This window comes from Octopus bimaculoides, chromosome Z, assembly GCF_046866305.1.
Source record: "Octopus bimaculoides isolate indiv1 chromosome Z, ASM4686630v1, whole genome shotgun sequence".
NCBI lineage: Eukaryota > Metazoa > Mollusca > Cephalopoda > Octopoda > Octopodidae > Octopus > Octopus bimaculoides.
Genome location: NC_142944.1, coordinates 8175682 through 8189357, shown reverse-complemented (window position 1 = coordinate 8189357; position 13676 = coordinate 8175682). Strand labels below are relative to the sequence as shown.

Genomic DNA, 13676 nt, shown 5'->3' with positions numbered 1-13676 from the left:
TACAGTAGATAAATAAATTATGGATGTCCTTAAGCATCATAAACATATATGAATATTAAAACAGCTTGTGCAGTCTTTTTGGCAGTGTTATATTTCGGTTAAGGCAGCGAGCTGGCAGAACTGTTAGCATGCCAAGTGAACTGCTTAGCAGTATTTCATTTGTCTTTACGTTCTGAGTTCAAATTTTGCTGAGGTCGACTTTGCCTTTCATCCTTTCAGGGTCAATAAATTAAGTACCAGTTGCATACTGGGATAATTCAAATTGACTGGTCCCCTCCCCAAAAATTTCAGGCCTTGTGCCTAGAGTAGGGGGGGGTGTTATATTTCGGTTGTATTTTGACACTTGTTTGGTGTCAGTATGAATTTTTAGTGATACAATATATTTGAAGTTATATTTTGACTGTGTCCTTATGATAATATAATCAATATCTGTGACATTGTTGTGTTTTTGTTTATTATATAGGTGCAGGTGAAGGCGCGTAGCTGAATGATTAGAGTGTCAGGCTCACAATCATGAGGTTGCAAGTTTGATTCCCAGACTGGGCTGTGTGTTGTGTTCTTGAGCAAGACACTTCATTTCATGTTGCTCCTGTTCACTCAGCTGTAGAAATGAGTTGTGACGTCACAAGTGCCAAGCTGTATCGGGCTTTGCCTTTCCCTTGGATAACATCAGTGGTGTGGAGAGGGGAGGCTGGTATGCATGGTCTGGTATGCTGGTCTTCCACAAACAACCCTGCCCAGACCTGTGCCCTGGAAGGGAATTTTCTAGATGCAGTCTCATGGTCATTTATGACAGAAGGGGATCTTTATTCTCTATAGGTGCAGGTGTGGCCATGTGGTAAGAAGTATTCCTCCCAACCACATGGTTCCAGGTTCAGTTCTACTGCATAGTTTCTTGGGCAAGTGAGTGGATTTAGTTGACGGAACCTGAAAGAAGCCTGTCTTTATATATATATATATATATATATATATATATATATACAAAGTAGTTAAGTCTCAATGGTTTCTCATCCACAAAAGGCTTAGCCCCATGGATGTCTTGTAAGACTCTATTTACCTCTAGTAGGCAGGAATCAATTATAGTGATTTGATCAGTAAATCACCAAAGAATAGATAGCCCAGGGTCAGTGAGGACAGGTTGTCTCTCTTAGACCAGTACATGTGACCCCAAAAGAGGGGGAATGGGATTTTTTTCCTTAGGCTGCTTTTAGATCATAAGAACCCTTCCTAGTATAATCAGAGAACAAGGAATCCTATGCTTGAAGCAGGTAGTGTTTGAAATGAATTCAAGGGCTGTAAATTTCCTGGCAGGTGTTCAGTGATCCAGGTTTCAGGGAGTCTTTGAGTATCCATTGCTCGTTCAATTATACAAAGCTTGCAGTATTCGCTCCTGTTAATGTAGGATCCTAGCCATTCTAAAGATCCTCCACTTAATATTGTGTGAGGTCCCTTCATCTTTGAGGTGCCACACATGGCCAGCCAGGGTGGCACCTCAAATTATGTTCACCAACAAATGGTCCCATGTGACATTTCCTCTTCAGGTGTGATTTAGCTACAGGTTTGGTTTTGTGGTAAGAAGTTTGCTTCCAACTATGTGGTCTTGGGTTCAGTCCTATTATATGGCACCTTGGAGAATTGTTTTCTACTATAGCCTCAGGACAACTTGTGGGCAGATTTGGTAGATGTAAACTGAAACAATCCTGTTGTGTGTGTGTGTGTTTTTGTGTTTATGTTCAGTCCCCACCACCGCCACCACTTGACATCAGGTGTTGGTTTATTTACATTCCATAACTTAGCAGTTCAGCAAAAAAAAAGAGACTGCTAGAATAAGTACTAAGCTTTAGAAAAAAAAAGTGCTGTGGTCAATTATTTTGACTAAACCCTTGAAAGTAGTGTCTTAGCCTGGCCTGCTCCAACATGGCCATGGTCCAAAGACTAAAACAACTAAAAGAAGATAAACCCCATTGTCAACATTACTTCTGTTTAATTCCATGTTGCTTTTAGGTGATTTTTTTTTTTTTTTTTTTTTTTTTTTTGCCCCCATCCCCTTTTTGTATATCTATTCCAGGGTTTGTTTTTCTCCTTCTGTTTGGGTGAAATGATTTGATTGCTGGAAAAAATTGTTTTTGCAGCTGGTTGTCTTTCTCTACTTGTTAACTATTCATCTGTGAAGTTAAGGAGTGGAACTTGTTTTAAGCAGTTTCCTCTCTATCTCTCTCTATATCTATCTATCTCTCTATCACACACACAGAGGAACACTTGGAGGAGCAAACAGCTTACTGAAAAGCATGTACCCCAATGGCTGTATTAACAGTAGTATGTAAATTTAAGGCCAAGTCTAGCACCTCACACACTCTCACAGTCTTTATGTCTATTACTAAGAACTTTTTCCTGAATATGGTATTAGTCTATCTCTGAGCAAATATTTATCTTAGATAGTAATAAATTTATACATACATTGATCAAACTGATATTGTCATAATTTCGTGTTTATCAAGAGGCTGAAAATATATTTAATGTTTTATTCAAGCCTACAAGAGAAATAAGGCAATGGCTAGAATAGATTTTTGTTCTTGTTGTCAATATACATAGGATAATTCTGGCCATGTTTCAAATTTAGTGAGGATCCACAGCAAAAGTACAATCTAACTGTAACTATTATAATTGAGTGAGAGAGCAGTGCATGCCATCAAAGTGACACTGGGGTAAAATATATGAAGCCCAGTATACACATCATGACTACCCATCTGATAAGGGTACACCAGGCACATGCATCACAACCATAGGTGCGTGACATGGTGATCTTATATCAAGACTGACAGCGCATGACCTTGCAGGTGGGACCCATGCTAAGAGCACCAAAGAGCCTGGTGGGGATTTTAAAATTGGGCAATAGATTAATCTGCCCCTGATGTTTATTTACTTGTACTCTTGGTAGTATTTACTCTGGGTGGGTTGAGCCAGCTCCAACCAACAAGTTCACCACATCCCTCATAAGTGCTGACCACATCCTCATTCATCATTCACTATTGAAGGGTGGAGTTCATATCCAGAATTTCAATGGGAATACCAGTTCACATGTGGTTCCTGCTCACACGTATACACACTTTGGTATAGTGTGATCGATAACAGTTCATCTTGCCATCAAATGTCAACTGTCGCAGAGGATACGCTGACCAAGTCACCATTGGTTATCGGAGCAGACATAGCCTGGGTTTGAAGCAGGTTCTAGAAAAAAGGTTTTAACAAAACATTAGGATTTGTTAGTTAGCAACTAATTTGATAAGTAAAATGTTTAAATAGTAAACAATACCATTCACATGATAATATCTTATCAGGTGAAAGTATATTTAACCCATTTCTTACCATATTTCTGTTAAGATATACTGCTATTATTTCAATTAATTTTGAAATTATAAAGACTGTAGTAAAATAACTTTGTCATTATTAAGTTGGTATTTAGGCGGCGTGCTGGCAGAAATGTTAGCACGCTGGGTGAAATACTTACCAGTATTTCATCTGCCTTTACGTTATCCTTTCAGGGCCGATAAATTAGGTACCAGTTGCGTACTGGAGTCGATCTGACCCCCTCCCCCCAAAATTTTGGGCCTAGAAAAGTAGAAAAGATTATTAAGTTGATATTTGGGACAAAAAAATTACCATGAAATTTAAATGGATGGTTTAAATTTAGCCCTTTAGCATTCTAACTCCTCTGTCAAATGTAATGTTTATTTACTGACATTGTTTTGAGTTAATCATGCATTATCTCATAGCTTTGAGGTTTTGATGATGTGATTGCATATTTTTAGAATGACATTGTAAGGTAAGTGTGAGAGGCTGGATCTGACCAGTTTCAACATAAAATAGGTAAAAAGTTAAACTTTTAATTACTTTAAAACAGGTAATTTGTGTTATAAGAACCAGGAACAGGTTTATCAAGTTACTTGGTATCAGAAGGACTAATACCTGGAATACTTTTATTAAATGTTGTAAAAGAAAAATATGTAAGGAATTTTTTAAAAAAATTTCCATATGGGGAGACAACTCCAGGCTTCTTTTGCTATCATAGTTATCTTTTTTAATGCTTGTTCCAGTCACTGAACCATGGCCATTCTGGGGCATGACTTTGAAGGGTTTAGTCTGTCTAGAGGTTCCCCCACGTCATGGCCACATAATATCGTAATCGCCCCTGCCCCTATTTTTATGTATAAATAAATATTTTATATTTTGCTGTGTGGTAAGTAGCTTGTTTACCAGCCACATGGTTCCGTGTTCAATCCCACTACATGGCACCTTGGGCAAGTGTCTTCTACTGTAACCTCAGCCCAACCAAAACCTTGTGAGTGGATTTGGTAGACAGAAACTGAAAGGTGGCAAGTTGGCAGAAATGTTAGCATGCCAAGCGAAGTGCTTAGCGGTATTTCATCTGCCGTTACATTCTGAGTTCAAATTCCGCCGAGGTCGACTTTGCCTTTCATCCTTTCAGGGTCGATAAATTAAGTACCAGTTACGCACCGGGGTCGATGTAATCGACTTAATCCTTTTGTTTGTCCCTTCTATGTTTAGCCCCTTGTGGACAATAAAGAATTAAGAAACTGAAAGAAGCCCATCATATATATATATATATATATATATATATATATATATACCTGTGTTTGTCACTCACCATCACTTGACATCTGATGGTGGCGTGTCTATGTCCCCGTAACTTAGCAGTTCAGTAAAAGACTCTGATAGAATATGTACTTGGCTTACAAAGAATAAGTCCCAGAGTCGATTTGTTCAACTAAAGGTGGTGCTCCAGCATGGCTGTGGTCAAATGACTGGAACAAATAAAAGAATGTACTATGAACCATTTGGTATTTAATATAATATTATGTAATTTGTATACATTACCATAATAATATTATAATAAATTCATAGCATCCCTCAATCCACTGACTTCCTCCTAATGCCTCCTTTTTTCTCTGCTGCCCCCTTAGGCACCAGCGCCCACCGGGGGTGGGGGAGTAGGGCCCACTTTGAGAACCTATGGTTTAGTCAAGCAAATTGACTCTTGTATTTTTTTTTTAATGTTTTTTTATGTTTTATGTTTTTTTATACAGTGGGTCTCCTTTGCTAAACAAAGGCTTGTGAGTGGAACTGGTAAACGGAAACTGAAAGAAGCTCATCATATCAATGTATGTGTGTATGTATATGTGTCCCTTTATCTTGCTAGATATCACATGATAGTTGTAATAAGCACATAGAAGCAATGTTGTGCCTTTCCAATCTCGTGAAAAGCATGTCTGGCCATGCGGAATTATTAACTTGCCTGGAAACAGGTAAGGGTTGATGACAGGAAGAGCATCCAGCCATAGAAAATCTTCCTTCCTTAACAAATTCCATCAGATGCATGGAAAAGTGGAGGTTAAATGATGATGATGATGATCACTCACAAGCAGGACAAAAGACTTTGATTGCTAGGTCAGCTTCTTATGAATCTGTCAAAATATTCTCAAAATAACTTTGGGTTTATTGTAATGTCACCCCTTTTAGATTTTCTATTATTATTATCTTCAACAATGTTTTGTGATCCTTTTTTTTTTCTTTCTTTCTGATGTTGTGGAAGTTAGGAGACTTTTGAATGGATTGAACAGCCAACCAAGTAGGGGATTATTGTTTGCAAGGAGGAGAAAACAAATAAACCTACATTTAAAGTTAAATCCTTGACTGACTTCCCAACCACAAGCTTTTTTTGTCTTTTCTTTTCTTGCCTTTTTTTCTTTTTCATGGGTGGTGGGTTAAAAGTTATGGCTGTTCTTAGTTTTATTTGAATTTCTGAGATTGATCTGGTTGTCCTTTGCTCTTTCTCCGTACATTGCTCATCAATAAGTCACAAACAATGACTACAATATCCTTTATAACAGCAAGTATGAACAAGAGTGTCTGAACATAAACCGGATTTGCTTGAAATATTCTGAAGGAATAATTTTGTAAAATTATTATCATCATCATCATCATCATTTAACATCTGTTTTCAATGCTGGCATAGGTTGGACAGTTTGTCAGGAACTGACCAGGCTGTAGACTACACCAGACTTCTGTGTCTGTTTCCACATGATTTTTACAGCTGGATGCCCTTCCTAACACCAAACACTCTGCAGGGTGGACTAAGTGGTTTTTACGTGGCACCAGCACAGGTAAGGTCAGTTTTGGCGTGGGTATTACAGCTAGATGTCCTTCCAAATGCCAACCACTTTACAGTGTGAACTGGATGCTTCTTAAGTGGCATCATATATATATATATATGATGCCACTTAAGAAGCATCCAGTTATATATATATATATATATAAATTTAGTAAATGGAGTAAAACGCGTATGTTAAATGAATTCTTTTATTTCCAACATATGTATATGGACATATGTGTGTGTGTGTGTAATTTTGGATTTTGTCCCTAATATTATTATATATATATATATATATATATATATATATATATATATACAAATGTATGGTTGTATATGTGTGTATATATATATATGATTATACACTTTTATGTAAACACTGCTTGTATAAATACAAGATTAACTCCCCTTTACGGTCCCATTATAAATAAAACATTCCTCTCCAATTTTTATCGGATTTAAATCATCTTATCTCCCAATTCTAAACTCTAAATTTCCTTTTTTCCTTCTTTTCTTCCCTTCTTGCCCAACGTACTGTCTAGTAACGTTCCAACTCCAACGGCTTTTTCAAATAAATTATGTAGCAATCTTCCCTACCTACAGTTATCATATTCGGTTAAAATGTCTTACGGTTAAGCTGGTTCCTATGTATTTCCTTGAAGAGAAGATTACATCCTTATCAACATCACCTATTCCTATGGAAGGTATAATTTGTAATCTTCGAAACATATGTTGGGAATAAAAGAATTCATTTAACATATGCGTTTTACTCCATTTACTAAATATATATATTTACTCAAGTACCCAAAATAACAAGGAGTTTCTACCTCATGAACAGGAGTTACACCACAGTCATTTTGTGATCTTTGCTACCCTGGTATCTATTAACCAATTTATTTTGTCCGAGTTATTTATTAACTTAGAGAAAATAAATACATATAATAAAAAAATATATATATATATAATTTTTTTTTTCATTTATGCACCCTTTTAAAGCCTAGCCAGGCTCATGGGCCCGGTTTCTATGGCGTGTGTTCCCCCCCCCCCAGCTGGACGGGACGCCAGTCCATTGCAGTGTTACTCAAAAAACAGGAAGAAAGAGTGAGAGAAAGTTGGGGTGAAAGAGTACAACAGGGGTCACCACCACCCCCTGCCGGAGCCTCATGGACTAAAGGCAGTGCTCCAGCATGGCCGCAGTCAAATGACTGAAACAAGTAAAAGAGTATATATATATATATTTACAATGAGGATATTTATAGTAAACATATCTGTATATTCTGTGTATTCCAAACGTATTTCAATGTAATCCTTGTATTTTCCTTTGTATACCCTGATGGTTTTCCATCCAAGGTATCTTAAAATGCAAAATTATATATTTATATATGTTTTGTACTTTTAATTTTATTTGTGAAATGAAACAATTGTAGGTGAATATTTTGGTTAATAAATAAATTAATTTGTATCCATTAGATCTCATGCTTAATATTTTACAATATATATATATATATATATATATATATTGTAAAATATTAAGCATGAGATCTAATGGATACAAATTAATTTGTTCTATGTGTGCCATAAATATCGCCATCCATTTAGAGAAAAATTTGTAGTTTAGAATCAGTAGTTCTTTGACTGCTATTTCTAAATTTTCAGTATGTTGGAGAAGCAACTCAATGCTAATCCCTGTATATTTATGATGATAAATGGTTTTACCGATAAAGGTTTTTTCATACTGAACTACTTGGCAAAATTGTTAATTATTAATTCTATTACTAATTGACGATTCCCTGCCCTTATTCTTGTATATTTATATATATATATATATATATCATAAACCAGCCTTCCCCATTAAAATATACACTGCTCTACGTCTTACAGTGTGCTTCTTCTCCGGATTTATGCTTTCTACAAACGATGTGTGTGTGTGTGTGGAGAGATGGGGGAGAGGGGGAAATAAACTCATATATGAATGCCTGTACACATGCATATATGTATCTATCTATCCATCTGCATATATATATATATATATATATATATATATATATATATATATATATATGTACACACGCACTCACAGATATACATACATATGCACACACATAAGTTTAGTGTGTTACCTTTAAATTCTAGGTTTCGTTCCCATTCTCGGAATTTCTTCTCTAACGCTTCCTCAGGCCCTTCTATAAGAGCAAAGTTATCAGCATTTAGAAATTCTTATGGACAGTTGGTCTTAAATTCCTCCATTGTAGCTTCAAGCTGTGTTATAGTTTTACTGAGAATCAAGCCTTGATGGACGCCAATCTGCATACTAAATTCTTCACTGAATTCATTCTGAATTCTCACTTTGCTGACTTTATCCTTGTACATGACTTGCATTATTCTAAAAATCCATTCGCCTACCCCTAATTTTGTTGACAACCTCCAGCCTTATCGGACATGGTCAAATACAGTTAAAACAAATACCATGAAACATAAATTGTAGACTTATAAAAATTATCTCTGCCTCGAGAGAATGACTCATAATTAACAATTGACAATTAAGAACAGCTTCATATGACAAGGAGAGATAATCTCAAGAATCAAAACTTCTCCATGTTTGACATGCCATTAAGGAAACGGAAAAGTACAAGCTTATTGTCTGGAGATAAGAGGACAGTCAGTGACATATGTTTCTGCCTCAATAACTGTCATCAGTACAGCATAAAATTAGCTATGATACCCTGTCAAATTTACTGTTTTCTGATTCCCTTTGAGCTATGTACACTTACCATCAAGTTTCTCTCTTAGTCATGTAATATAATTCTTTGCTACCCACTTTCTTCCAGTCTTTCTATGCATGTATTTTAGCTTTTATTGCTCAATCTATCTTTACATGTGGTTAGTACATTACTCCAACCACAAAACTAGTCTACAATTTTCTGCATGTTGTGTTGTAAAAGCTCCAACTTGTATCCTATGTTACAGGTTCTTACCTCTTCCTCCTCATCCTCTTCTTTGTGATATATATCATCTAGAATAACCCTGAACATATATCTTGTGGACGGCTGTTTTAGTTTCTGCATCTTCCTTCTCCAGAATGTCTTTTGTATTTCATATCGTGTATCTCTTCTTCTAAAGCCACTAATCACTATGTTGCAATTAATATTCACAAACTATTCCATCTACTTTGTTTCCCGGTGAGAATGGAATCTGTCTAGCTTTTATATTCAACCAATTAGAAGACAATCAAAATGGCTTCTTGGTTTTGTGAAGTTCATGTGGCAGATAGTTACTTTATTTGCATCACAGAAATCTAGAAGATTTGGTGCTTCTTCATTCCTACAACTGTATTCATAGTCACATTTGCTCAGGTGTAACCATTATGATTCTTTTGTTACCTAACATGTCCATCACTGGTGACATCAATAATGATGTTGCTCTCATTTATTATTGAAATGGTTCACAAAAGCCCTTACGACTGTCGGTTTGCTCATGAGTCAATTGCAATTGTGATTCATAAAATCAGTGATAATAGTTGTCATTGCTTTATCTACAACTAACCTAAGTTTAATTATTCTGTTCCATACTCTGGCTACTTTATGTTATCTATCCATTTTCCAACACCAGTATGCCCACTCCATCTTAACTGTTTAGCATTCATCTTATTCTGTCAAATGTAATTCTTGTTTATTCACATTCTTTTCAATTAATCATGCATTATCTCATAGCTTTGAAATTTCAATCCTGTTATTGATTTGTAGAATGACATTGTATGATAGGTGTGAGAGGCTAAATCTGATTAGTTTTAACATAAAACAGAACATTTGGGCTGGATATGGCTGGTTTAACTCCTAAAGGGTTAAACAACATTGTTACCTACCAGAAAGAATTTGTTACAACTCTAAGACTGCAAGAGGTTTCACTGAGGCTCCTCTCCATCTCACCTTTTGTATGTGGCATTCATCTACTTAGCTCTGCCTTAAAATTTTGGTAATCACATCATGTCTATATAAACTAATGTTGCAACTCACAGTTTCTTCTGTTAGTTGAGTTGATGCTTGAGGTCTATTCTCTGCACCTGAAACGAAATGACCAATCATTTCATTGGGGATTTTCACTCATGGTCAGTTGTTTACACCTAACCATTCCATTGCCATGTATGGCGCTAGTATGGTAAGTGCTAGTCCTGTTATATACAGTGAAGATTTACCAATGTATTGGAATGCTTCAGTGAAGGTGCAATGGCCCAGTGGTTAGGGCAGTGGATTCGCGGTCATAGGATCTCGGTTTCGATTCCCAGACCGGGCGTTGTGAGTGTTTATTGAGCGAAAACACCTAAAGCTCCACAAGGCTCCGGCAGGGGATGGTGGCGAACCCTGCTGTACTCTTCCACCACAATTTTCTCTCACTCTTACTTCCACATATAATAGAATAAGAAATAGAAATAGAAAGTCCTTGGTACAGAATTATATATTTGAAAAAATGAATAGAAAAGGCTTTTCTGGCAATTTTTCCTCTTTGAGAATTACATGTTATAAGTAATTAGGTATTTACACCAGCTTATGAACATCTATCTAATTATTAAAGTGGAAAAATTATCAGAAAAGCCATCTCTATTCATTTTTGCATGAGCGAGGTCGTTGCCAGAGCCCCTGGACTGGCCCTTGTGTAGGTGGCGCGTAAAATACACCATTTTGAGCATGGCCATTGCCAATACTGCCTGACTGGTCCTTGTGCCGGTGGCACATAAAAGCACCCACTACACTCTCTGAGTGGTTGATGTTAGGAAGGGCATCCAGCTGTAGAAACTCTGCCAAATCAGATTGGAGCCTGGTGTAGCCATCTGGTTTCACCAGTCCTCAGTCAAATCGTCCAACCCATGCTAGCATGGAAGGCGGATGTTAAACAATGATGATGATGATATTGATATATATATATATATAAAATGTAGATAGATAGACAGATATGAATGAAGTTATCACATATTGAAGGTAGGATAATGGTTTCAACTTAGTGTGGTTGCCGTGTAAAAATTTTAAACCACCTGTACAAATTCTTCCATTGACACTGTGGTACCCACTCAAGAATTAAAAATATGAAATGTGAAGTTTTTTAATTTCTGTATTTTATGTTTGAATCTTTTCTGATTTTTTTCCCTTTTTTATGACTCTTTCAGGTTATGGTATCCTGTTAACAGATGGAGAGTAAAAAACCTAAAGAATCACTATTGGATTGTGGGTAGTCTGCTAGGTTAAACCATGTCATCTTCATCACCTCCTCAACCACTGCCATCCTCACCTTCATCACCGTCCAATCTTCAGACCACTAATCAATTATCAGCTGTTGCCAACGATCATTGCTTCCAATTGGTGACTGAATTCCCCTCAAATATACCGCTTATGCAGGGTAACAGACACACAACCTCACAGACTTTTCCCGACAACACATCCAACAATACCAGCACCACCAACAACAACAACAACATCAGCCTCACCTCAAACATCTTCACAATTCCTTTGACCACATCAGCTGGACTGGCTTACGCATTGACTGAAAACAACAAAATTGGGATACAACGCCTCATTAAACCCAAAAACCCTTCGGATAAAGATGCAAAAAACAACAACAACAACACAAGTAACAGCAATAACAACAACAATAATAATAATAATAATAATGTCATTTCAGGTAGCATTAACAATGTGAACACTCAGAAACAAGATCCCCATTCACAGGGACACAGACTTTTGGTAGATTCCAACACAGTGGCGGCAGTGGTAGCAGCTGCTGCCAACATAAACCAAGTCCAAAATCTAAATGGATCTCAGTTTCAGAAATTCAGTTTCAGCCCTGGTCGGCTTCTGAAGGATCAGTCTCAACAACAACAGCAACAACAACAACAACAGCTCCAAGGGGAAATAACTATGCCACACCAGGAAGACAAATCACCCTCATCGTCATCATCAACGTCATCGTCATCAACATTACCCATCACATTTGCTCCCGATCAATCTCAGCAGCAGGCTAGCACGGCTTCAGTGGCTGCGTCCTCCTCAGCTAACGTTGTCACATCAGCGGCAACGGCAGCAGCAGCAGCAGTTGCCGTTCAACCTGTGGGCTCTCAAAACAGTAATTCTATTCAATCTATTCAATACCAGTCCGCTACTGCTGCTGCTGCTGCTAATGCAAGCCAAGGTGCAACAAATGACGCAATGCTAAGCGCTACCATAAACTATAATGACAATGAAATGCTGTCAGACGGCACTTTTGATGTGTCTGTGAGAAACAATCTGACTCTTGATGAAGGAATACTTGGTAAATATTACAATTTTATTTCTCATATTTTTTCTTTTGTCCTTTGTCGTTCTTGTTGTTTTTATTGTTGTTTTACCTGTTATTGTTTAACCCCAGGTCGATCCTGACTGAACCAGCACAATGGAAACCATCTTATCCAAGACAATCACATTCTTCTCTCAAGCATTATGTTTCTTATTTTTTTATCGCCCACAAGGGGCTAAACATAGAGAGGACAAACAAGGACAGACAAAGGGATTAAGTCGATTACATCGATCCCAGTGCGTAACTGGTACTTAATTTATCGACCCTGAAAGGATGAAAGGCAAAATCGACCTCAGCGGAATTTGAACTCGGAACATAACAGTACACGAAATACCGCTAAGCATTTCACCCGGCGTGCTAACATTTCTGCCAGCTCGTTGCCTTTGTCCAGATCAATATCACTCCTCCCTGCCAGATGTATCAATCAAGCAATGTGGCATGAACATCTTACCTTTGTTTTAGTCCCATCAGTCTTTAACTAGCTGAAATATCTCATTTGCACATATCATGACTACATATAAAAGCATTAGCTCACCACTAACTGAACTGGTTGATCCTAGCCATTGACAGTTTGTTGTCTCTTCACCCACTTGACATCTAAGGATATTTGCCATTGACTCAAACATCTGGCCTGGGTATTAGCCACACTGGTGTTCTCCAAACTGAAATATCTCATCTCTGCATGCCATGACTACAGATGATATTGGTAAATTTCTAACTGAACTGGTTCATCCTGGATCTTGACAGTTTGTTATATGTTCATCTGTTCACCATTGACTCAGTAAAATCATCTACCAAAATAGTTCACATCCACTATGCTGCATCCCATGGTTTCAATGTACTCTGGTTAAAATCGTTTTTAATCCTACGTGACATAAATAGATGCAGATAAAACAAAGAACTTTAACCATAGGATCCCAGCGCCTTCTTAGACAATATAACAAAGCACTGATACAATTTGTTCCATGCCATATGACTGGACTGTCCTATACATAACGGTCTGGGAAAAAAATTAATATTGAAACTGTTGATGACGACAGCACAGTATTACTCATGGTTCTATATATACAATAAAATTTTACATTGTTGACATCATAAGAATTTTATAAACTTTCAAGAGAATGCGAAATAATTCTATTTTGGAACATTGGCTGTCGTGACACATCGCATAAAGCTATAAGTAATA

At 37.1% G+C, this 13676-nt stretch overlaps 1 protein-coding gene across 7 annotated transcripts in view; it reads left to right on the top strand.

The window, feature by feature from the left end:
- LOC106877586 (uncharacterized) overlaps window positions 1–13676 on the top strand; it is a 339290-nt gene that overhangs the window by 161527 nt on the left and 164087 nt on the right. For all 7 annotated transcript variants that reach the window (XM_089365484.1, XM_089365486.1, XM_089365483.1 and 4 more), the window contains exon 2: window positions 11328–12466. In XM_089365484.1, coding sequence (XP_089221610.1) covers window positions 11410–12466 — 1057 coding nt within the window. In that variant the 5' untranslated portion in view covers window positions 11328–11409. The remainder of the gene's footprint in view (window positions 1–11327; window positions 12467–13676) is intronic.